This window comes from Thalassophryne amazonica, chromosome 18 (assembly GCF_902500255.1).
Source record: "Thalassophryne amazonica chromosome 18, fThaAma1.1, whole genome shotgun sequence".
NCBI classification, from domain to species: domain Eukaryota; kingdom Metazoa; phylum Chordata; class Actinopteri; order Batrachoidiformes; family Batrachoididae; genus Thalassophryne; species Thalassophryne amazonica.
Genome location: NC_047120.1, coordinates 47,060,971 through 47,086,195, shown reverse-complemented (window position 1 = coordinate 47,086,195; position 25,225 = coordinate 47,060,971). Strand labels below are relative to the sequence as shown.

Below are 25,225 nucleotides of genomic sequence, written 5' to 3'. Positions count from 1 at the left end.
ACCTGCAGTCGACGGCCATCCTGTTCACTTTACAGAGGCTAATCCCATTCACGCTACGTTATCCAGCACCAGTGAGTCTCGGTGCTTCTTCTTCTTTTCTGTTATACAGTAAAGGAACACTAACCTCAAAGGTTACATGCACACCACCATGATGTTTCAAGCATTTTTTTTTACATTACAAGGTTAAAAAAGTCAGATTTATTGCCATGCTCTTGTCTTATTTTGTGTTTCTGTTTTTGTATGTGAATTATGTTACTGGGGAGCTGCCTTACATGGGCCTAGCTTTGAATGAACTCGTGACCTTGATTATATGAGCAAAGGAGTCTGGATCAAGGGGCAGATCCTGAAACACTAAGCATTTCTGATAATAGGATCAAAGGATTTCAGATCAAAGATATGATAGGGCTAGAAGGGTTCAGGTTGAAAAAGCAAAGCTTAAAGGTTAATGATCAAAGTAACAATCCTCCCTTTGATCTAAATCTGCACCAACACCGAATTAGACCAAAACCTCTCTACCACATTTCATTGAAATTCATTCATATTTTCTGACATAGATATCCTTCAAACAACAAATCAACGGATAGAGTATATAATGACCTTGGTGAGATTGAAAAAATAAGCAATCAAGACCAAAGATGTGCGATGAGGATCAAAGGTTAGCAATCAGTATCAATTCTCAAGATCAAAGATCAGAATCAAAGATGAGAGACTGGGATGAACGATCAGCAATCTGGATCAAAAATGAGTGATAAGAATCAAAGGTTAGCAATCAGTATCAATAACATTCCTCCTTTTGGTCTGGATCTGCACCAAAACTGACTTAGACCAAGGCCTACCTCTCTACCACATTTTATTGAAATTCATTCATGTTCTTTTGACATAGGTATCCTTCAAACAAACAAACAAACAGAAATATACAGTACATAGTGACCTTTGTTGAGTTTGAAAAAAGCAATCAAGACCAAAGATGTGTAATGAGGATCAAAGGCTACCAATCAGTATCGATGCTCAAGATCAAAGATTAGAAGCACAGATGAGTGACTGGGATGAAAGATCAGCAATCTGGATGAAAGATGAGTGATAAGGATCAAAGGTTAGCAATCATTATCAATGCTCAAGATCAAAGATGAGTGATGGAGATGAAAGATCAGCAATCAGCATCAAAATTCAGTGATCTGATCCCAGGATCAGGATCAAGGTTAACAATCACAACAATAAGAAATAGTAATCATGTGCTAAGAATGTTATAGCTCAAAGGAACAACGCTGTCACAGTGAAAAAGATGAGATAAAAGGAAACAGTCAGCAGAGGTGTAAACAGTACTGTTGGACCGCGGCGTGGCTTTACACTCTTTGGCTGCCCTTCTAGTTTCAAAATAAATTACAGTTTCTTATCCGTTCCTCAGTACAAATACAAACACAACCACCTGCTGGAAAAGGGGAAGCACATCGGCGTCAAAAGCATGTTAGAAGACCCGCACCTAGTGCACTGCCTGCAGGCCGCCCGGCTGGCGAGCGACCAAGAATACCGAAGGGAAGCACTGACGGCGAGCGGCCAGTATCACCTCACCCCAGATATGATGCACCTGGTGACGGCGAAACATGCCCAGGCCCTGGCCAGCGATCAGGACTACAGGAAGAGGCTGCATGAGTACACTGCGCTGCCTGACGACGTCAAGGTCAAGTGGGCCAAAAAGGCTTACAACCTGCAGAGCGAGGTGAGACGGATGGACGGAGAGAGAGAGAGAGAGAGAGAAAGAGAGAGAGAGAGCGAAACACCAGAATGGTGCAACTTTATTGACATTATATTTGTTTTATTCCAGAAACTGTACAAATCAGACCTCAGTTTCATGAAAGGAGTGGCCTGGGATGGTGTCGGTGCACCTCAGCTTGAGTCGGCCAAGAGGGCCGGGCAACTTATAAGTGAGGTGAGATTTTCAGATGGAATAGTGTTGTTTCTGTTGCACTTTTAAGAAACCACACACCATCTTATTCCATATACAGTAGTGTGGTAAACCCCTCTAGCATAAAAATTAAATTAAAAAAATCTTTCAAACTGGAAAAAAAAAAAATGCTTGCAAACACAAATCACAAACAAATATAACCTGCAGAACCTACCACAGTTTGATATTGTGTCTGCTGCAAATTCACACAATGCACCCAAACAGAGAAATGCTTTGCAAAGCTCCACAACACAACGGAAGTACAGTATTCACAACACAAACAGTTGTTTCTGCCTGACGGACTTTAACTGATGGACCGTCCAGCGCATCGCTACACTCCAGTCACCTGCTTTGCAGAACAAGCAGGCCTGATATACAACTCCTGGCAATAATTATGGAATCACCGGCCTCGGAGGATGTTCATTCAGTTGTTTAAATTTGTAGAAAAAAAAGCAGATCTCAGACATGACACAAAACTAACGTCATTTCAAATGGCAACTTTCTGGCTTTAAGAAACACTATAAGAAATCAGGAAAAATAATTGTGGCAGTCAGTAACGGTTACTTTTTTAGACCAAGCAGAGGGAAAACAAATATGGACTCACTCAATTCTGAGGAATAAATTATGGAATCACCCTGTACATTTTCAGCCCCAAAACTAACACCTGCATCAAATCAGATCTGCTCATTAGGCTGCATCTAAAAAGGAATGATCACACCTTGGAGAGCTGTTGCACCAAGTGGACTGACATGAATCATGGCTCCAACACGAGAGATGTCAATTGAAACAAAGGAGAGGATTATCAAACTCTTAAAAGAGGGCAAATCATCACGCAATGTTGCAAAAGATGTTGGTTGTTCACAGTCAGCTGTGTCTAAACTCTGGACCAAATACAAACAACATGGGAAGGTTGTTAAAGGCAAACATACTGGTAGACCAAGGAAGACATCAAAGCGTCAAGACAGAAAACTTAATATGTCTCAAAAATTGAAAATGCACAACAAAACAAATGAGGAATGAATGGGAGGAAACTGGAGTCAACGTCTGTGACCGAACTGTAAGAAACCGCCTAAAGGAAATGGGATTTACATACAGAAAAGCTAAACGAAAGCCATCAACACCTAAACAGAAAAAAACAAGGTTACAATGGGCTAAGGAAAAGCAATTGTGGACTGTGGATGACTGGATGAAAGTCATATTCAGTGATGAATCTCGAATCTGCATTGGGCAAGGTGATGATGCTGGAACTTTTGTTTGGTGCGGTTCCAATGAGATTTATAAAGACTGCCTGAAGAGAACATGTAAATTTCCACAGTCATTGATGATATGGGGCTGCATGTCAGGTAAAGGCACTGGGGAGATGGCTGTTATTACATCATCAATAAATGCACAAGTTTATGTTGATATTTTTGACACTTTTCTTATCCCATCAATTGAAAGGATGTTTGGGGATGATGAAATCTTTTTTCAAGATGATGATGCATCTTGCCATAGAGCAAAAACTGTGAAAACATTCCTTGCAAAAAGACACATAAGGTCAATGTCATGGCCTGCAAATAGTCCGGATCTTAATCCAATTGAAAATCTTTGGTGGAAGTTGAAGAAAATGGTCCATGACAAGGCTCCAACCTGCAAAGCTGATCTGGCAACAGCAATCAGAGAAAGTAGGAGCCAGATTGATGAAGAGTACTGTTTGTCACTCATTAAGTCCATGCCTCAGAGACTGCAAGCTGTTATAAACGCCAGAGGTGGTGCAACAAAATACTAGTGATGTGTTGGAGCGTTCTTTTGTTTTTCATGATTCCATAATTTTTTCCTCAGAATTGAGTGATTCCATATTTTTTTCCCTCTGCTTGGTCTAATAAAGTAACTGTTACTGACTGCCACAATTTTTTTTTTGCTGATTTCTTATAGTGTTTCTTAAAGCCAGAAAGTTGCCATTTGAAATGACTTTAGTTTTGTATCATGTCTGTGATCGTCTTTTTTTCTACAAAATTAAACAACTGAATGAACATCCTCCGAGGCCGGTGATTCCATAATTTTTGCCAGGGGTTGTATTACAATACCAGTTTAAATTCAGGTGTCATATTGTTGTGTATCGATGGTAGCTGCTTTAATGCTGACTACACCTGAATACAGATGCAGACCATGACACAAGTGTTTGTGCACACAAACACTACATACAGCCTATGGGTTGACCTGGTGGTTATTACCAGACTTTCACACAAAGCTAAAATGTTGACATTTCAAAACTGTCTTCTGTTGAAGAGTCAACACGTCAGAGTGATGAGCAGAGCTGTGTTAATCACCCCCTTCTCTCCTGTGCACAGGCACTGCAAACCACTGCGCATGATCACGTCTGTTCCAGTTAACAAAATTGCTCTCACTGCGCACTACAATCTGCGATATATTTTAAATTTAGCGTTTATTTGGAGCCTGGCGTCAATATAATTCAATATTCAAATCCACATTGAAGCAACAGTTTTATTTCAAGATGCACTAATGAAATAAAAAAAACAAAAAACAAAACCCATCTGTAAAATTAAAGTAAAACTGTTACCCCTATCTGCTCAAATTACAGCTGATTAGTCACGTTTTTGGATCACAATTGATTGTGATGTCACAAATGTTTTGAGCATTTTTAAGGTCTTCCCACTTGCTCACAACATTGTACAATGCTACTGTTGCCACATATTAGGCAGGATTTCATGCCTCAATTGGGTAATCAGTGTGTGTGTGTGTGTGGGGGGGGGTTACACCAAAAAAGTACACAATTTGGTGTCAAAACATAAGCTTATATTATTCATGATTTTTGTCTTGCTGTAATTTCATGTTTTATTATTTTATTTGAAATTCACTGAAGAATAGAAGTCAGTTAAAGTCCTCTGGGAGGAAAGTTTTATTTATGTTTTGAATTCTTAGTTGCCTGAAGCAAAGTTTGCAAAAGTTGCAGTTTTTTTTTTTGATATAACAGCTCGTGGCCCCTATCAGTCACCGTACAAATCTCTCCAGTTACATGTCTGAATTTGCCATGTTTAAAGTCTGCGTGCTCTCTGTTCATGCAGAAGAAATATCGCCAGCTGCCCAACCGTCTGAAGTTCACCTCAGTGACCGACTCGCCTGATATCATTCATGCTAAACACAGCTACCAGCAGTGCAGTGAGGTGTGGCAAAGTGAAAAACCTGCAAACAATTTACATGCTTTTGGAGCTGCAGATAACAAATGCTAACACCTTTACACTGCAGAGGCTGTACAAATCTGGAAAGAACGATGACATGCACAAGTACACGTTACACGCAGACGACCCTGACTTTGTGAGAGCCAAGATCAACGCACAACAGATCAGTGATGTAAGGCGCCACCCACACACTTTTCTCAAACAAATCCGAATGATTGCCGACATGACTGATTTTTTTTAAATTTTTTTTTATTTTTTATGAAGAAAGTTTACAAGGCATCTGGGGAGCAGGTGAAGACATCAGGCTATGACCTGAGGCTGGACGCTATTCCCTTCCAAACCGCAAAGGCCTCCAGAGACATCGCCAGTAATGTGAGTTGATGTTGCAGTTTAAAACTTTAGAGTGATTGTTCAGATTTATCATAAGGTTTTGAGTCACTTTAGTCTGTTTGGAACATAGGCAGCTCCAGGGTTGAGCTTAGTTAGGTTCTAGCCCCCTCCATGAGCTTCAGGAGAGCCAGCATAGAACCACCAGAAAATTTCTTGAACTGGTAACAGCATACATCTCAGACATGAAAAGTTGTTCAGATTGCCAGTTCAAATCAGATTTATTGCGTATCTGAAACAAATCTGATCTTACTGATTGATTTTCCACATTATATATAGCAAGGGACTATATCCGATCTGTCTGTCCATGTAACAGTCCTCACACACAAAGGAGTGTGTGTGAGCCACATTGTGGCTTAAGTTCCTTTGTGTGTTCACACACTCCTTTGTGTGTGAACACAATGCACATCTGACGCGATGTGCAGTGTGTTCCAGGAGTGAAGTGTTACAGTTGTAACAAAACAGACATCTGATCTAAGCATTCAGACAAAAAATGGATTTGCCACAATGTAATTTGAATCCCATTATAAATCACCTTGAAAATGGATCAATCCTAAAAGCGACTTTGTTTTGCCTATGTAATATGCCATTGACATGTCTGCCATCTCCTGGATTGTTCATGGATGGTTCATGAATTGTGGAAAATTGTAACAGTTGTAGTACTTACATGCAGTTTATTGGCTACTTGCAGAAACAGCAAGCACGTTGTGTATCTGTCAGTGTGCACCACCTTTCAAATCAATGTCAGCTAAGGAGCTAAAAGCATGGACGTGTGGAGAAATATGATGCCCAGTACATGGGCAAATATGGGACAAAATATACAACAAAACAGGAAAGTAAAATTGGAATGAAAGAACAGATAGAACGTGTGACAAGGGATGTATCAAAACCTTTTGTCTGTACTGCAAATTAGTGATGGTACCTTGAAACACTGCTTCAAAACATTCCAAACCCTTTCAAAGACCTGTGTTTTGATCACTGTTCTGGAGTCCGCATGGACAGGAAGACATCAAGTGCTGTGTTGCCATCTACTGAGTGTTGGCACCCACATTTCATATTTGAAGGCTACAGTTATGGGAATCAAATTCATGCAAGTGTCAGGGTGGCTTAAGTTCCACATACGAGTATGCATGTGAAATTTACTGTAAAATGCTTATTTTTGCACATTTACTAGGATTTGCGTGTTGTGCTTGTAAAAACTGTTCTAACATGCAAGAATTTAAGCCTACTTGATTACTGAATGATGTGCAGAACTAATTTTTGATATATTCCTTATCGGCTCAACAGTTCCGCTACAAGGAGTCTCATCTGCGTGAGAAGGGCCAGCAGGTGGGGCTGCGCTGTGTGGAGGATGACCCAAAGATGGTGCACTCTCTGGCAGCCAGCAAACTCCAAAGCAACTTGGAGTACAAACGGCAGTCCAAGGAGGAGCATTCCCGCTACAAAATCTGTGCCGACCAGCCTGGGTTCCTGCAGGCCAAGAAGAGTCAGGCACAGGCCAGTGACCTCGCCTACCGCCACAAGCTGCACGACTACACCTGTGACCCCCAACAGCTCAACGTCAAACACGCCAAGCAGGCCTACAAGCTGCAGAGCGACGTAAGTCAGCGAGCACGTGCTGTACATTTGAGTGGAAGTGCAGTTTGTCGTGACAGTCACAGCGGACACTTAAAATCCAGTTTACAACATTATATACAAGAACCTTGCAAGATGAGCAGACTTTAAAAAAGTAATGAAGAAGTAGAAGAAAGTGTCTAAGTCCATAATAATAATTATAATAATAGTAATAGCTGGTCCATAAAACACATCCCAGTTTAACTCAAGATATAAATATGACATTTATCACAGTCAAAATATCATAGCTAACATGAAAAGAGAAATACATTAAAAAAAAAAAGGATAATAAGCCCCTCACAGGTTCGATAGAAAACCTGCATTTATTTTGGGCTTATAAATAAATAATTGCAACTTGCTTGTTGCTGATAATAACTGCAATAGTCACAAGGTCATCACCCTGTTTAAAATGTTTTTTAAACCGCAAAGCTTTTATTGATCAACTGCAAGGTTGTTGCAAACTGTCAGTACCTGTTGGTATTAAAGGTAGAGAATAAAATTTTTAAATGTCATTTTAAAGAGTTTTTTTTCCGAATTGATGAAAAAGTATTTATATAAGTGTTATAATTTTGTTAGGGTTTAATTCAAACCAATACTTAAAAGTACTGTATTTTCCGTTGTACACATCGCACTGGAGTATAAGTCGCATCTGTTAAAAAAAATGTCTCTTAAAGAGGAAAACCCACATTTAAGTGGCACTGGAGTATAAGTCGCTTTTCCCTATATTATCAGCTCTTTAATTTGGGTTTTTGTGCACTGTTGTAGTGTGCTTTTTATAATTAGAATGAATTATTTTATTATTAGAGTTTATTTTGTTTAGTGCTTTAATTCATGGGAAAGTCCTACATAAATAGTGATAACTGTTATTATTAATAACAAATGTGTGATTTTTCGGTATAGAAGTGGCACCGGAGTGTAAGGTGCAGGACATCCCAAACAACAAAAAAATGCAACTTATACTCTGGAAAATACAGTATACCTACATTCAATCCTTCATACGTCCATTAATGGGGATGATGATTTTTGCCGTATATCAAGATCATTCAGCATATTATGTTGTTTTGTTAAACAAATTAGGCCCCATTAAAAAAAAATCATTTTCATTTCAATTTTAAAAAAATAACAGTTTGACATCCTTGATATCAGAAAAAGTGGATTATTATTTTTTTCCTTCTTAGAAACAGATACATACAGCGTCATTTCAGACCTGAAAAACTACACATACAGCACCTGCATACCAAGTGGGGAACTGAAAATATCATATTTTTAACGTAAATCTTGTTTCCATGTTGAATACAGTCGGTGTACTGCACGCTAGTAGCGTGAAATACATGCATACTGTGAGTGAGTGAGACGGAGCAACTGACTATGTGGTTAACGATGACAAAACGCAACAAGCTCCAGGTTCAGCTCGGTAAACTTCGGCCAAAGCACACTCACCGCCTAGCGGACATGCCGGTTCTTGCATCAGCTGTACCGAGCTGTATTAGTGAAATTCGCAAAAAATAAAAAATAATATATTGATGCGGGCCGATTTCGGCATGTGGGCGAGGATGATAAACAAATTTTTTTTTAAATGTAACCTGACTAATTATATGAATAAATAAAGAATTTTCAAACACCATCCTTAAATCCTTTGTTGTTTTCCAAGAACATCCATGTGCCATTTAACTCTTACAGGTGAAGTACAAGTCCGATCTGAACTGGATCAGGGGAGTGGGCTGGACCCCTCCCGGCTCCCACAAGGCCGAGCTCGCCCGCCGCGCTGCAGAGTTGGGTCTGGCTGAAGGAGTTAGCACTGATGAAGCTATAGCAAAGTACCAGCAGATGATGATGGTGAGACGACGTGAAGATCAGTTCTGCTATTTGTTGTGCATTAACTGTTTCATGTGGAACATCTCTCTCTGACTCCACCTCCGTGTTTCAGCTGCAGCACCAGCAGATGATGGAAGAGCAGGATCACACCTCCGAGCACGCGGAAGCTAGCGAGGAGATCCAACAAGGTGTCAACATGGACGCCATGGAGATCCTTCATGTCAAGAGGAAGAAGATGATCCAGACTGTCCAGAAAAAGTCCACCACCACCTCAGTGAAGACCATGGAGAAGAAGTCTACATCCACCTCGTCCTCGTTATCAACTGTCCACGGCAACACTGTCAAAACCTCCCTTTCTAGTAAACCCGCGGTAGAGAACGCGTAAATCCAGATGGGTTTTGATTGGTTGACAACGGTTTTTATTGAGTACTAAAGAGAGATGAGGGTTGTACTTCAAAGGTACAATTTGTTGTATGTACTTTGAAAAACGTGACTCTATATTTGGTTCTACCCAGTTTTCTAGAAGCTTTCTGACGTTTGTGATTGAGGCAGGTGTTAAAGGAACCGAGCATGTCGAGGCGGGATAGAAACTGTCGAGTCCGAGTCTATTGAAAGGATGGTTCAAGTATGTGGCAAAAAAAAAAAAAAAAAAAAAAAAATGGAATTCAAGGAGAAAACTTTATTATGAATTCTGACATGTCATCAAGGGCTTTAAAGGGGACTTTTCCATCATCCGTTCAACTACAAACATCAAGATTATTAAAAAGTTATTTCAGTTGGTTTCAGGTTTCTGAACAAATAGCTTGTATTTTGGTTCAGCGTACGAGAACCAAAGTGTTAAACGTGCTGTATCATCACTGCAGATAGTTTTTATTTTATGTCCAATAAATGCAAGACACACTTTTTAACCATGTGAAGATTAAAAACCGCATCAAGCGCTGGGTATTGTTGAGAGGTCTGAGCGAGGCTCAGTGCCGAGTTAGATTTGTCTGACAGGTTCAGCTTTGTGAGTTTGTAACTAAACGTCTTTTAACTCAAAGCTGGGCTGGGAGTAAATGCTTGGTTTTACTGCTGATTACAATAAACTTCTTTTGTTTTCCAAGGCAAACTAGCATGTTGTTGCTTTTCCTTCAGGATGCTGCGTTTGTTCATGACAACAAAAAACAACAAATATTTAGTTGATCTTGCTTTTGATCCAGTCGTTAAACTGATAAACATCAGCGTAGATGCCAGGCCGGTTCACCAGTGCACAGCCGACGCCCCAGCTAATCACACCCACCACGTATTTGGTTTCATTCAGCGAACAGATTAAGGGACCTCCTGAGTCACCCTGTGAAGACAGAGAGAGGAAAGACTGGAATGTTTTCTGGACAATGAATGTACAAGAATGGCAACTTGGAGAGTGCAACATGTTTCACTCAGACGGATGGAAATTATTTCTGATTCAATGATACCATAATATACAAGAGCTTTTGGTGAAATTCTATTGTACATGCATTAACTCCAGTGTTACATCATTAATGGTAAATGTCCACCAGGTGGAGATACCGCTTCATTTCAAGAACTCTGGGACACGACCATGACCATCCTGTTGCTTATTTTAGCAAATGATACTGTGTGGCCTTGACATTTGATCAATTCTATAAAAAATCATTAATTTTTGGGTGATTATCTGGGTTGGAGGCACGGTGGCAGCAGACTGAGCAGCTCATCCCATTCTTCCTTATTCTTGGCTAGGCCCTCTAACGCCAGGGGGAATCTGTGAGTATTCTCAAACCAGCTGGGAGATGTAATCCCACCAGTGTGTCCTGGGTCTTCCCCTGAAGAAGAGCCACTTTATCCTCGACTAACACAGAAACCCTTCCAACATATTTAAAACATTCACTCCAAACTCTTTGAAATAAACACTTATGACCTTGATTGTTTCTTTTTGAGGTCGCCAAAAGTTAAGTGGCCATGAGAAAGTTGATGTATGACGTCATGTTGGTGTTTAATAGTAACCATTACTGTATCTTTAACCAGTAACCATAATTAATGAGTTTGACCTTTAAGGTCAGAGGTCATGTCACCAAGAGAAAGGTGATATACAACATTATTGTGGTGGTTAACAGCAACCATAACTGTTCATGTGACAATTCCTCAAAATGCCATATTTAATGAGGTTAACCTTTCAAGATCACCCAAGGTCAAAGATCATATGGCCAATAGAAAACTGATGTTGGGCAAATATTAGTGATTAACAGCAACTATCGGTATATCTGGAACCAATCCCTTGAATTAGCCTTGCTAACGTTTGGACCAATATAGCCATTGATCCAAATTTTTGACCTTGTTCCGTGACCTTGACTTTTCACTGATTTTTTTTTTTGTCCTTGGCCAACTCACAAGCATTCCACCAATTTTGGTCCAAATTTGAAACTGTTAATTATGTTTATACTCTGACTGGTGGGAAAAACAACTTTTTATAGCACTTCAACACTGATGCTTCATGTAAATGCGATGACCTCACAGGCGTCGATGCCTCCACTCAAAACGCCTGCACACAACATGCTGTTATCCAGTATTGTCTCCATAGATATGTGTCTGTTTGCACTTGTTCATGGAGAAGAGGTAAACAGGAGCGTTCAGCAGTTGGTCGCTGTGCGACCCTGCAACGTGAGAAAGAATTTGAATGATGAATGGACACGAAAACTTCACCTAGCTGAGAAAAATAGTTAGCTATCTTACTGTTTTCTGTTTTCCCCATCCAGAGACCACACATTCCTTTCCAGCTGGGAATGGGCTGTCTGGCAAACATGCTGTTATCACAAAGCGGGTTTCCTTGGCACAGTATGGGCTGTCCATAACTTTGAGGTTAAGCAGAGCTGCACGGGGAATAAGAACAATGAAAATGATTTATAAACTGAAAACAACAGGTTTACATTAAATCAAATGTATTGCATATGATTTGTATAATGCATATGATTTAGTGACATCTAGTGGCAAGGTTCAGATCACCTAATGCTGTCACTGGTCACAGTTTTGTTTCCGTTCATGTTTTCTTTGGCGATGGGGATTCATGCTCCCTTGCCTTCTTTTGTAACAAGCAATATGTATGATACTCCACAAAAAATAAGGTTCTCAAACTTGTTAGCCTGCACTAGCAACCAGTGGACAGTAGGTCCCTTTTGGGCTACTGTATCAACATGGCAGTACAGCATGGCGGCATCCATGAGGGGTGTGTAGGTATGAAGGGCCCATTCTAAGCTTATGAAAACACATCAATTCATTGTTGAAGGTAATTATACATTAATAACCAGAGTATACATTATTTCAGAGTAGAAGTCGCAAGTTTGCAACTGACAAAAATTGTGTTGCAATGAGGAAAAAGATCGCACCTTTCTTCTATATGTGGAGCTACTTCGTAACAGCACGTTCTTGGGTGCAAGTTTATCAACAGACTGGAAATTGCAATGGATAAAAGAAGGAGCAACAATTTCCCATTTTGACAAAGCAACGGTGTGTAATTTATTTCTCCTTTGGTTCACACAACACACAGACTTTGTAGAACAGCTCAGCCCCACCCAGTAACCACACAGGGTCCTGACGGAAAATATCAACAAGGCCGAGAAACTTTGGTATGCGCTTCACAGATGTCAGCGTTTTGTCACATGCATAGCAGTAACAAACATTCACCCATTACCCACGCAGGGGTCCTGATGGGAAAACATCAAAGGGGCTGAGACACTTTGATATGCGCGTCGCTCATCTCAGCGTGTAATCACGTGCAAAACAGGGAACACACTCGAATCTCAGGTGATGACACTTGGTATGGTGAATTATGTCCACAATGTCCATTACTTCTGGACATTGCACATGTGTACACCACAGTCTGTGCTGTTACAAGAGAGTTCTACAATGCGGTAATGCATGCAACTAGCACATGTTCCCAGACTTGTTGCTACCATTATTCTGTATTTATTAGCAATCCACAACGGCCACCCTCAAAAGGAAGGGTCAACAGTTTGATATAAAACATGTCTGACAAACCAATGTCATTGTAAACAGCGTATGAAGTCCTCCTGTACTTCTCATGGGTAATCACTTCTTCCACTGTGATGGTCTGGTCCATCGTCTCATCTTTTGATAACTGAAAACCACCCAATACCACTTGGTAGTCAAAAGTGTCAGAGCTGAAAAACATTAAAAACATGTTGGTCTGGAGGACAGACATGACGTGAGAGTGGATTGCAGCTGGTTTTTATGACGTACATGCAGTGAGCAGCAGTGAGGACCCAGCAGGACTTGATGAGGATCCCACCACAATAATGCTGAAATAAAAACTGTGAGTCTTTGGGTCTGACCTGCACAGACACCTGCTAGGGGTGAGCACTGGGCACAGACCTTTTTCCACCAAAAATCCTACTTAAACGAACAGCATCAGGTTTCCTGCATGCGGAGAACTTGGCAGGATCCGGTTCAGGTTCAGGTGCAGTTGTTGTTTCTGAGGAAAATCAAGTCAGTGAGCACAGTGTCACTATATACGTATGTGCATGTGTGATTACCTTCAGAGCATTTCTTGACTTTGCAGTAGCCCCAACTCAATTTACGGTCCTTTTTATAAAAGCACCAAGGTTTGATGTCTCCGTCCGGGTTTCTAAATGTTGGGAAAAAATGTTTTAATTGAAATTATTGTTCTTTAGCATACTATGGTTTTTCTGTTTTGAGATTAAACTAGTTATGAAGACAGAAACGGATATGGCAACCTGACATTTTACCTTTTGACCTTCACCCAAATAATTGACCCCTGTCTGACCTTGTCAGGGTAATTCCGAAATACACCTAAGTGTGTGCTATATTTAGTCAAAATCAGGTTGAAAATCAAATTCCTTGACTTGAACCTTTGCGAAAATTAATTGTTTAACAGCCATTTTAGGTCCAACCATCACTAACATACCAAGTTTGGTAGAAATCATCAAAAGGATCTATGAGGAGTTGACCAAACACCAGACATGACCTTGATTCCAATGATTGACCTGCAAATTTAACCTTGCTGGGCAAGTCCAGAAACCACCTCCACGTTTGCCAAATTTATTGCTAATCGGAGTGAAACGCTTCATTGACCTTTGACCCAATGACCCTGATCACAATGAGCGAGGTCTGGTAGATTTGATGTCCTATACTGTATATTTGATGTACATCTAAATATGAATAGCAAGTTTGGTGTTCATTGAAGCGAATAACTGAATAAAAAAATGAATTTAAAAAATAAACATTTTGACCTTTGATCCTAATGACCTTGACCTCAAAGATTGGCTTTTGGTAAATTTGGATTATCTGCATATATGTTTGTGGATGTGTATGTGTGTGTCAAGTCTGGTGGACACTGGAGCAAAATAGGGGAAGAAAAAAGAAAGAAAAAAAAATCTGAATTTTGACCCTTTCAGGATAATTCTCGGGTTGACTGTCATTCATATACCAAAGTTGAAAACTGGCTAAAGGACTGACCTTTGACCCCAATGACTTTGACCTTTGTGAAAACAAACGACTTAAGAGTAGTTCTGGGGTCAACCTGCATGCACACAGTAAGTTTGGTGAAAACTGGCCCAAGCACATTAGAGTAGGGGAACAGACATTTCGCAGATAACAGTAATATCACGGCCAGATCCGGAGGGGTCATGGGGGGCACTTCCCTCTCCCCTCTTAATGGACCAAATGAACCCTCTATTGTGCAACAAGTGACTCAGCTAGATACATTTGTACCAAACCATGATTCAGCAAAGTGCAACAAGGATGTTCACATTTTTAGCCACAGACACTTCAAATGTTCTCTGTTACTTGTCATCATAATGTCACAGCATCACATTTAAGATTGTACAATAAAAGTTCAAATTAATAATGAAAAACCAGGTTATAAAGTATCTTTTTTCTCTGTGGTTGTATTTTGATGGATAATCCTGGATCTGCCCCTGAATATGAGGCTTCATGCAGCATAACTGCATGACATTCTGCGTGTTAATCATATGGATGTAATACCTAAAAGAAATGGGTCGATTCTTCTTGTTCTTATAACTATTGAGATATGTACTGTGAAATCTAATTTTAAAAAGTGAATTTGACAAATAGAAAATGTAATTTAAACAGCCAACGCTTCAATACCTGCAGTGGTTCTTTGTAGGTGACGAAAGGATCATGGCCATGCATTACGATGAAGGAAGAATTCCAGTTCAGGCACTCCATACCCTCCACTGTGGTACTGCTGACACCTCGGTATGTTTCACCATCTCCCTCGTAACAGTCAGTAGGCGCTAAGCAAGCGCCAAACAACAAAAAGATGTTTAAATGAGTGGAAACTGCTTGTGATTAACAAGGCAAACATACTGTAGGCAGAACAGAGTCAGTCACTGTTTATGTGGGCGATTTAACATAATAATTTACCAGTATACTTTTGTATATTACTATATGTGGGAATGTTGCCACAGTGGGACATATCTGAGCTGCAACTTAAAACATAAAAAAACAAATCTACATCAGAACTGAAAATCCCATCATGCACTGCTCTGAAGGACACGTTGTTCTTTGGATCTTCCATTATACGTATGTAAATCATGTTCTAATGACAACTTGTTCTTTTTTTTTGGAAGTTGGTGTTACAATGAGGCATAACACAAAATGGCTGACGCACATCCAAAATGTCCTTGTAACTATCTGATCTTAACCTAGCTGCTCTTCAAAATGGCTGACGCACAAAATTTCCTTGTATTTGGTAAAACTATCTGATCTTTTTACCATTGTCTAATTGATTAAACCACCTGATCTTTTTATAGCTGTTTAATTGCTAAAACCAAAGTATTCATATCTATTTGGAAAAGAATCAGCATGATGGAATACTTTTTTACATAACAACCTTGAATGCAACACGAGCAGACACCCGCCTACTTCACCTCACTTTGCAGCCAACTCAAATAGACACTGATTCAAGACAGACTAAGGACCGCCGACCCACAAGGGGGCCGGCCTTGACTAAGGAATAAATGTTAGAGGACAAAGGAAATCTGGGCTTTTTGTCCAAGTGGTTGCATGTGATCTATTCAAAAGACCCCAGCGGTGAGATGACTCTCTGTATCAGTGTTTGAACTTTTCAATACATCTAAACTTTGAAGTCTGTTTCCTGTCCAGTTCTTTTGGAGCTCATTCACTGTAATAAAAGAACCTAACAGTACGTTTAAAATGTAATTTCCGAAAGCGTAACAGCCATGAAAGCTATGATTTATTAGCTCTCTAGGTTGGCAAAATAGGTACATCCAGGCAAATGTAGTTAACAGATTAGTGTTTCATGACATGGAGAAAGATATCCCTTTCCTGTCCAATTCTTTTGGAGATCACCCACCGTAATAAAAGAACCTAACAGTACTTTAAAAAAAATCTAATTTTCAAACGCGTGACAGCCATGAAAGCTATGTTTTGTTAGCTCTCTAGGTTGACAAAATATAGGCACATCCAGGCAAATGTAGTTAACAGATTAGTGTTTTACGACAGGGAGAAAGCTGTCGGTTTGATATTGGTATCGGCAGGTAGTGAAGGTTCTAGTATCGGTATTGTGCCATGCCTTATAGTTTGTATAAAACATTTACCTATTTCACAGAACTTCCCATCATATCCATCAGGACAGAAACAGCAGAATTGATTCTTTCGCTTGATGCAAGAGCCTCCATTCTGGCATGGATTGGGTTCACACGTAGACGTTGGCATTAATACAGACCACACATAGAGTAGTAACACACACACAAGCATGTTTGTCTTAATAGTAACCATCTTTGAGGCAACAGCAGTAAGGAACATCTAAAATGCTGACAGCTTGCTATATTACTGAGCTAATTCATCAAATATCATGAAATAAAATACTAGGTAACAAGTATACTTAACAGCTTCAAAAACAGATTGAAAGATATATTACACATAGATTATTTTCCTACTGTGTTAATTTAGTGGCCAAGCTACCTTCTGAGCTAGCATAGGCTAGCTCAATCCTTACAATGGCTCTCCATGTTAGCTCAGCTATGGTCTCATGGACAGTTTCTACAAATTCCACTCTTACACACCCCCTCTCATTACTGTAAAATTTGATTTATTCACAATCACAAATGAGACTCTTGCATTAATAACCTTATAGCATATTCCATATTGGCAAAACATTATTTTAAGTATCAATTACTGAAAATACTGGGAAAAAAAACATTAAAATTTTTAAAAAGTTGTTCAGAAAATGATGATTTGGAATTATTTCCAATGACTATGTGAAACGTTTTTAAATCCAAATCTGTAGGTAAGGTCAGGTACTGCGGGAGCATGTGGACCAGACTGCCTTTATACAGCACTGTTCCATCTGAATCAGTAGCTCAAAGCGCTTTAGAACGATGCCTTCACTCAATTCTCACACACCAGTGTCAGGTTGCTGCCATTCACAGTGGAAGCAACTCTGACATTACAAGCTTGGCGCAAGGGCCCCTTAGTGATTTTCCGGCCTGATGAGGTTTTGAACTGAGGATCCTCTGGTTTCAAGCGCGCCACTTACTACTAGACCATCAACCCCGCAACATGTTGGGGCAGCATGCCTCCGCATCAACCACACTATAGAACTGCCTTGGGTCTTGGATAGCAATCACTCATGCAGACAATCAGTCCATCCCCACCTCTCGAAAGTAACCATTTATCTAATACATCCAGGTGAAACGTGAGCATCCCTTTGGCGCGCTCCAGTCTTTGGGATCCTCAACATTGTGGCACCTGCATGCTGGATTACACACCTAGTACGTAGTACCAAAGACGTCCAATTGTCACCTTAAGTCACTGGTTGACGTCCAAGTCCAAGCAGTGACTTCCAACCATACGGTAAGACTTAGCCCTTCAAAAGTATTGGCATAGTCAAACAACTATGTCCATGGACCTCCAAATATATAGACATGATTAAATAATGGTTCATACCAAATAATATCTCAAGATGTGTATTTTAGTATATTTTATAGGTTCCTCTAAATATTCATATACACTCAACAAAAATATAAACGCAACACTTTTGGTTTTGCTCCCATTTTGTATGAGATGAACTCAAAGATCTAAAACTTTTTCCACATACACAATATCACCATTTCCCTCAAATATTGTTCACAAACCAGTCTAAATCTGTGATAGTGAGCACTTCTCCTTTGCTGGGATAATCCATCCCACCTCACAGGTGTGCCATATCAAGATGCTGATTAGACACCATGATTAGTGCACAGGTGTGCCTTAGACTGTCCACAATAAAAGGCCACTCTGAAAGGTGCAGTTTTATCACACAGCACAATGCCACAGATGTCGCAAGATTTGAGGGAGCATGCAATTGGCATGCTGACAGCAGGAATGTCAACCAGAGCTGTTGCTCATGTATTGAATGTTCATTTCTCTACCATAAGCCGTCTCCAAAGACGTTTCAGAGAATTTGGCAGTACATCCAACCAGCCTCACAACCGCAGACCACGTGTAACCACACCAGCCCAGGACCTCCACATCCAGCATGTTCACCTCCAAGATCGTCTGAGACCAGCCACTCCGACAGCTGCTGAAACAATCGGTTTGCATAACCAAAGAATTTCTGCACAGACTGTCAGAAACCGTCTCAGGGAAGCTCATCTGCATGCTCGTCGTCCTCATCGGGGTCTCGACCTGATTCCAGTTCGTCGTCGTAACCGACTTGAGTGGGCAAATGCTCACATTCACTGGCGTTTGGCACTTTGGAGAGGTGTTCTCTTCACGGATGAATCCCGGTTCACACTGTCCAGGGCAGATGGCAGACAGCGTGTGTGGCGTCGTGTGGGTGAGCGGTTTTCTGATGTCAATGTTGTGGATCAAGTGGCCCATGGTGGCGGTGGGGTTATGGTATGGGCAGGTGTCTGTTATGCACGAAGAACACAGGTGCATTTTATTGATGGCATTTTGAATGCACAGAGATACCGTGACGAGATCCTGAGGCCCATTGTTGTGCCATACATCCAAGAACATCACCTCATCTTGCAGCAGGATAATGCACGGCCCCATGTTGCAAGGATCTGTACACAATTCTTGGAAGCTGAAAATGTCCCAGTTCTTGCATGGCCGGCATACTCACCGGACATGTCACCCATTGAGCATGTTTGGGATGCTCTGGACCGGCGTATACGACAGCGTGTACCAGTTCCTGCCAATATCCAGCAACTTCGCACAGCCATTGAAGAGGAGTGGACCAACATTCCACAGGCCACAATTGACAACCTGATCAACTCTATGCGAAGGAGATGTGTTGCACTGCATGAGGCAGATGGTGGTCACACCAGATACTGACTGGTATCCCCCCCCAATAAAACAAAACTGCACCTTTCAGAGTGGCCTTTTATTGTGGACAGTCTAAGGCACACCTGTGCACTAATCATGGTGTCTAATCAGCATCTTGATATGGCACACCTGTGAGGTGGGATGGATTATCTCAGCAAAGGAGAAGTGCTCACTATCACAGATTTAGACTGGTTTGTGAACAATATTTGAGGGAAATGGTGATATTGTGTATGTGGAAAAAGCTTTAGCTCTTTGAGTTCATCTCATACAAAATGGGAGCAAAACCAAAAGTGTTGCGTTTATATTTTTGTTGAGTGTACATGTAATCCTGGAACACCTAAACACTTCTATGAATTTATTGTTTTAATCAAATAAATAAGATCAGTTCTTTAGAGGACAAGAACTACTCTGAAATACTTACATGACCTGCAGTCTGTGCCGCTGTACGGAGCTTTGCACTTGCATTCATAAAATGGTGAATTCTGTTTGTTGACAACACAGTCACCATGACCACAATCAACATTCTCACAAACGTTTCTCACTGAAAATTTAAAACACATAATAAAGGTGAAAGTTTGCAACAGAACATGATAATGACAATAAATATTAAAAACAACCCAAAACATGATAAAAATTATATTATTAAAGCCACAGTGTGTGGGAGTTAGTGTCATCTAGTGGTGAGGCTGTAGATTGCATTAAGTGGTTAATGGTCAGAATTTTGTTTCTCTTCCTGTTGTACACTAAAAACAGATGTTTATGAATGCTATATTCCATTTCTGCTAACAAACACCCCTAAATCCTATATAATGTACCTTTTAAATTATTGCTTCCTCATTTTACAAAAATTTAATATTGTGAAGCTATTGTAGGATATTGTACCTTTCTGACACAGCTTTCCTGTGTAAGGTTCAACACATAAACATTTAAATTCCGTACTTAAGACCTTTTGGCAAGAGGCACCATTGAAGCACGGGTTTGGCTCACAAGCATCTGGAAAAGACACGAAAGTTTCATTTTCAAGGGATACTGTATGAGTGCCAAGGCTAAAGTAAGACAAAAGACAACAGTATCTGTTCCATGCAGGATGCAAATCAGTACAAACCTGGTAATGTTTGCAGTCCCCAAACTGAAGGGCGCCGCAAACTGCCGTTGTTGGAACGAGGCTAAAACATGACCTCTCAGCTGCAGAGCAAATTAAATTATGGTTTAGGGTTAGGATTAACTCAGCCACATGGAAAAGAAGTGTACTGGTTTTGATTTTTAAGAATAAGGTTGATGTGCAGGCATAAAGATCAGCCACAACATGAAGTTATGGGAAAGAGTAGTAGAAGCTAGGCTTAGAAAAATAGGTGAAGATCTGTGAGCAGCAATATGGTTTTATGCCGAGAAAGAGCACTACAGATGCAATGTTTGCTCTGAGCATATTAATGGAGAAGTATAGAGAAGGTCACATTGGTCACAGGTTACATTGTGTGTTTGTGGATTTAGAGAAAGCTTATGACAGGGTGCCAAGAATAAAGTAGTGGTATTGCATGAGGAGGATTTTAGTGGCAGAAGAGTATGTGATGATGGTGCAGGATATGTACAAGAACAGTGTGACAATGATGAGATGTGCAGTAGGAATGACAGATGCATTCAAGGTGGACACTGGATTACATTAAAGGCCTCTTCACACATAGTGTGAAGTTTGGAAGACGTTTGGACAAATACAGCGAAACAGTGCGAAACACTTCAAATTTGCGCACCGCGAAACATTGTGCCAATGGGCAGGCGTGCACAACGTCAGCGCGATAGTATGTACATGTGACAGTGTCTGTCGAGCTAGAACAGCAGCTCACGCTACTGCAGCTGCTCTCATCGTGTTCCATGGGACGAGCTGCACCACATTGCCCTGTTGATTTGGAGGAAGATTTCAAAAAACAGCTATATAATTAGTGAATATCACTGGGTTGATATAAATAATACATAAAGGGGGATGCAATACAGAACCCCGCGGTTAAACAACCCTGGTAAAAAAAAACAAAAACAAAAACACCACTCACAAGATTTGAACTCACACCACCTAATTAACAGACAGCAACTGTACCGGGAAGGGGGGGCATGAATCACACACATGCACATGTTGGGGGGGGAGCACGCAACACACACACATACGTTGTGGGGGAAGCCGACGGCACGCCACATCTCGGTAAATCCACAGTCGTGGGGAACTTAGACGAATTTCACAGCGAGTACAACAGTAGACTGTCTGCAGTCTCTTGTTGTACCAACAGTGCGACTGGCCATACATTTTCTAAGCTCCATGCAAGCGGTGTTAGATGTTCGTGTCACCTGTAATTTGGCTAACACCCGCCGCAAGAGGGTGCAATGGGTTCGTACAGTGCACACTCTGTCATTCAGCCGCTGGTGTGTGCAAATTGTTGTAGCAACAGGTATACGAGGCATTTGAGGCAGGGACAATTTCACACGGTTTGCACACAATTCCTGCGTCATGCACACTAAGTGCGCACTTCGTCCAAACTTTGCACTATGTGTGAAGGGGCCTTAAGGACAGGTTCTGAGCCCTTTAATTTTTGCAATGGTGATGGACAGGTTGATGGATAAGATCAGACAGGAGTCTCCACGGATTATGATGTTTACAGATGACACTGTGATCTGTAGTGAGGGTACAGAACAGGTTGAGACAGGCCTGGGGAGGTGGAGATATGCCCCAGAGAGAAGGGGAATGAAATTTTGGTTGAAGCAAGCCAGAGTACATTATATGAGAATAATGAGGAGCACAACAGAATGGTGATGTTTCAAGGAACAGATTAATTTAAATGGTTGGGGTGAACTATCCAAAGTAATGGAGAGTGTGGTGAAGAAGAGAGTGCAGGCAGGGTGGAGAAAGGTAGCAGGAGTCATTTGTGACAGGAGGATATCTGTAAGAATGAAGGGGAAGTTTACAAGACAGTAGTGAGACCAGCTACGTTGTACGACTTAGGGACAGTGGCACTAACAAAAAGACAGGAAGTGGAGTTGGAGGCGGCAGAGCTGAAGATGCTATGATCTTCTTTGGGAAAGATGAAGAGAGAAAGGAATGAGCACATCACAGGGACCATTTGAAGACCAAGCCAGAGAGATGAGATCGTGATGGTTTGGACATGCAGAGGAGATATGGAGAAAGATGCTGAGGATGGAGCCACTAGGCAGGAGGAGAAGAGGTAGGTCAAACTGAGGGATGACATGTAAATAGTTGGTATGACAGATGTTGAGGACAGGGTGAGATGTAAACAGATCTGCTTTGGTAACCTATAACGGGGACCAGCCAAAATAAAAAAGAAGTTTTAGGGTTAGGACAAGGATAGGAGTTCTGATTTCATTTTTCTAAAATAGATAAAAGGTTTTAGAATTTGACCAGTACTTCTGCTTCTGGACTACAGCTATGTGGACTTCTGGAAGTCTTGTGCTACAGGAGAATTCCAATATTGTCCATGTCCAGTTCTAGAATATTTCTGATTTGCATCCTGCACAGAGCACATCAATGTCAACTTACTGTTATCAAAAAGGTCAAACAACCAGCTATGACAACTCCGACTTTTGCTTATGGCTAGCACGTAATTATATCTGGCAAGCTTGTGATGAAAGTCAGTCTCCCTCAGGCTGCTGTAAGGTTGCTGGTTTTCTTTTAACAAATGCACACATGCAAACCTCAAACCACAGCTTGAGCATTCCCAGTAGGGGGGAAATAGGAAGGGGACCCCCAACATCAGTACGTGCATAACATTGCTTAAATAATATTTACGTCCCATTCCACCGTAATGCTGCAACTGCTGAAGCAATGGGCAAAAGTTCTTGTATGCACGGTCTTGTTAATCACAACCACTGAAAGTTAGTGGCTTTCCTCACTACCCTCGTTTGTGCACAGTCACTCAGTTATTGAGGACATCTCTATATATTATTTCAATGAGTGGTTTAAAAAACAAAGGACTACATGTGAGGATGTAAAAACACAAGCAGGTGGAAATTAAAAGACCAAGCATATTTGTGATTTGATAAACTAACATACTATTGTTAGCAACCAATTTTTCTCCAAATAATTCTATTTCTCATAGTTTATCCTGTGTTCTATTCAAACTTTGATACTTACAGAAAAGCTGTATCCAAGCAGAAGGAGAGCACAATGTTTTAAGTGGATCACAGTGATGAAAGCCATGATGGAATAAATGTAAGTCTGCGGTTTGCGTGTTTGTTCGGTCTTAAATAATCGACCTGCAAAGATGAAGACATACAAAAACGCCCCCCACCTCTTAATCATTAGTGTCCTATATTGATTTAGCACAATGTAATTTACCCTTTTTGACCTATGATCAATTTGTGAAGGATACAACTCATCAGTTTTAGCGCCAAGTATATAAGAAAAAATATTTTCAGTCTCAGGTGCCTTTTTTTGTGACACTATTACCACTGACAAGGAACTAATGGTTTTATTGCCTCAGTAGCTTGTTTGTCAGCAGGATATCTCAAAAATACATGAACACATTTCAATCAAATTGAGAGAAGTTGAAGAAAATCTAAAGGATAAGTTTCACATTTTTCAACCGAGGCTCCATTTCTAGATGTTTTGGGGGTTAATCCTTTCACTCTGGAAAAAAGCGAATTTGATTAGTGCAGTAATGATTTATAACAGTGTCACATGCTAAGTGGTTAGTTAATGGTGTTGGTAAGGTCCTGACCACGCCTCTGATCCAGAAAGGTCTTTGTGATGAACTGATTAATTGCATGGAAAAACAAAAAACAAACAAAAGACTAGAAATCTCTCACCTGCCACTATCGTTGGGCTTAATTCGTGTTGATAGCCGAGTACTGTAGTATCTGACCCTAAATGAGTGTTTATTAAGGATGCAGAAGAAATCTTTCCAATAATGTGATTTGTCAGCTGAGCTGTATTTTTTTATTCAAACAGTGATCACTTTACAGTGGATGCAACAACATATTCTCAATATAAAGCACTTTATACACCATATACACGGGGAGTGTGCAGAATGATCCAATCACAAGCTGCCTCTGCTTTTTTACCTCCTCTTCGAGGTGAAAGGGCAACTGTTTGTGTACAGCCTATTAAAAAAAACAAAAAAACAAAAAAAGGAAGGATAAAAGGTACAAGTTGCTGTCAATGGGCAAGTTTTTAAACTGCAAACTGTAAAGTTTTGTATCTCACTTTGATTTGTTCTCAGTTTGAATTCAGGCATTTTCATACAACATTCCAAACTCAAAGGTCGCTGATAACTTCAAAGGCACTTCAATCTCATCTCTCTCTAAGTGCTCCACCCTCTGAACAGTGTTGTGTAACTGCAGCTAATATTAAAGCAGTTTATTCTAGTGGTGTAATACACCGACTGCAGGAAACACCAATACCACACTGTTTGTCCGTCTCAATCCGGTCTGAGCTTTAAGACGCTTACTACTTACTTTCATCAGACATGATTATTGTGAAATAATGCAATTCACACATTTCTCACTGGAAACCACAGTGAGCAGCTTCCCACAGGGTAAAAATAATACAAAACGTCTATAAATATACACGATGCCAAAGCTTAGAGGCGGAGTCAGCAGCATTAGTTCATCCTCATCAGTGTCCATGACGATGGATCACATTTAGGTCGTGGCGTCCAGCTTTTGTCCATTTGTTCTGTCTGTGCTCGCAGCGTTCACCCCGCTGAGGAGGAAGTGGAGTCTCACGTGTTCTTCCACCTGATGGAACACTTTCAAGTATATTCAGATTTGCGGATGTAGTTGGAAGGCACGTAGCCTCGCCGGCCGCCCACCTCGCCCAGCCACCATTCACTGTTGCCGTTCATATCCTGGAACTCCAGTATTCGGAGCTGCTGGTTGGCGGAGATGCTCAATTCATTAGTGCAACGTGCACTGAAGGAGTAGAGGGCATAGTATATCTGGAAGAAAATAATTTGATTCC

At 40.7% G+C, this 25,225-nt stretch overlaps 3 protein-coding genes across 7 annotated transcripts in view; 1 reads left to right on the top strand and 2 right to left on the bottom strand.

Annotated features, from left to right (window-relative positions):
• The window catches only part of nrap (nebulin-related anchoring protein), a 75,345-nt gene extending 65,330 nt beyond the window's left edge, over positions 1-10,015 (top strand). For all 3 annotated transcript variants that reach the window (XM_034194077.1, XM_034194075.1, XM_034194074.1), the window contains 8 exons: positions 1,406-1,717; positions 1,823-1,927; positions 5,008-5,106; positions 5,189-5,293; positions 5,386-5,493; positions 6,796-7,107; positions 8,803-8,958; positions 9,050-10,015. In XM_034194077.1, coding sequence (XP_034049968.1) covers positions 1,406-1,717; positions 1,823-1,927; positions 5,008-5,106; positions 5,189-5,293; positions 5,386-5,493; positions 6,796-7,107; positions 8,803-8,958; positions 9,050-9,322 — 1,470 coding nt within the window. In that variant the 3' untranslated portion in view covers positions 9,323-10,015. The remainder of the gene's footprint in view (positions 1-1,405; positions 1,718-1,822; positions 1,928-5,007; positions 5,107-5,188; positions 5,294-5,385; positions 5,494-6,795; positions 7,108-8,802; positions 8,959-9,049) is intronic.
• A 16-nt stretch (positions 10,016-10,031) lies between these two features.
• habp2 (hyaluronan binding protein 2) lies at positions 10,032-22,824 on the bottom strand. Its single transcript, XM_034193468.1, is given in 12 exon segments — positions 10,032-10,267; positions 11,442-11,531; positions 11,665-11,801; positions 12,967-13,109; positions 13,189-13,420; positions 13,482-13,573; positions 13,733-13,758; positions 15,076-15,224; positions 16,551-16,669; positions 19,690-19,807; positions 20,149-20,259; positions 22,805-22,824. Coding segments are annotated over 9 exon segments (1,143 nt in total). The 5' UTR covers position 16,669; positions 19,690-19,807; positions 20,149-20,259; positions 22,805-22,824; the 3' UTR covers positions 10,032-10,111.
• A 1,350-nt stretch (positions 22,825-24,174) lies between these two features.
• dnmbp (dynamin binding protein) overlaps positions 24,175-25,225 on the bottom strand; it is a 77,105-nt gene continuing 76,054 nt past the window's right edge. For all 3 annotated transcript variants that reach the window (XM_034194755.1, XM_034194756.1, XM_034194757.1), the window contains one exon: positions 24,175-25,202. In XM_034194755.1, the coding sequence (XP_034050646.1) occupies positions 25,017-25,202 (186 nt within the window). In that variant the 3' untranslated portion in view covers positions 24,175-25,016. The remainder of the gene's footprint in view (positions 25,203-25,225) is intronic.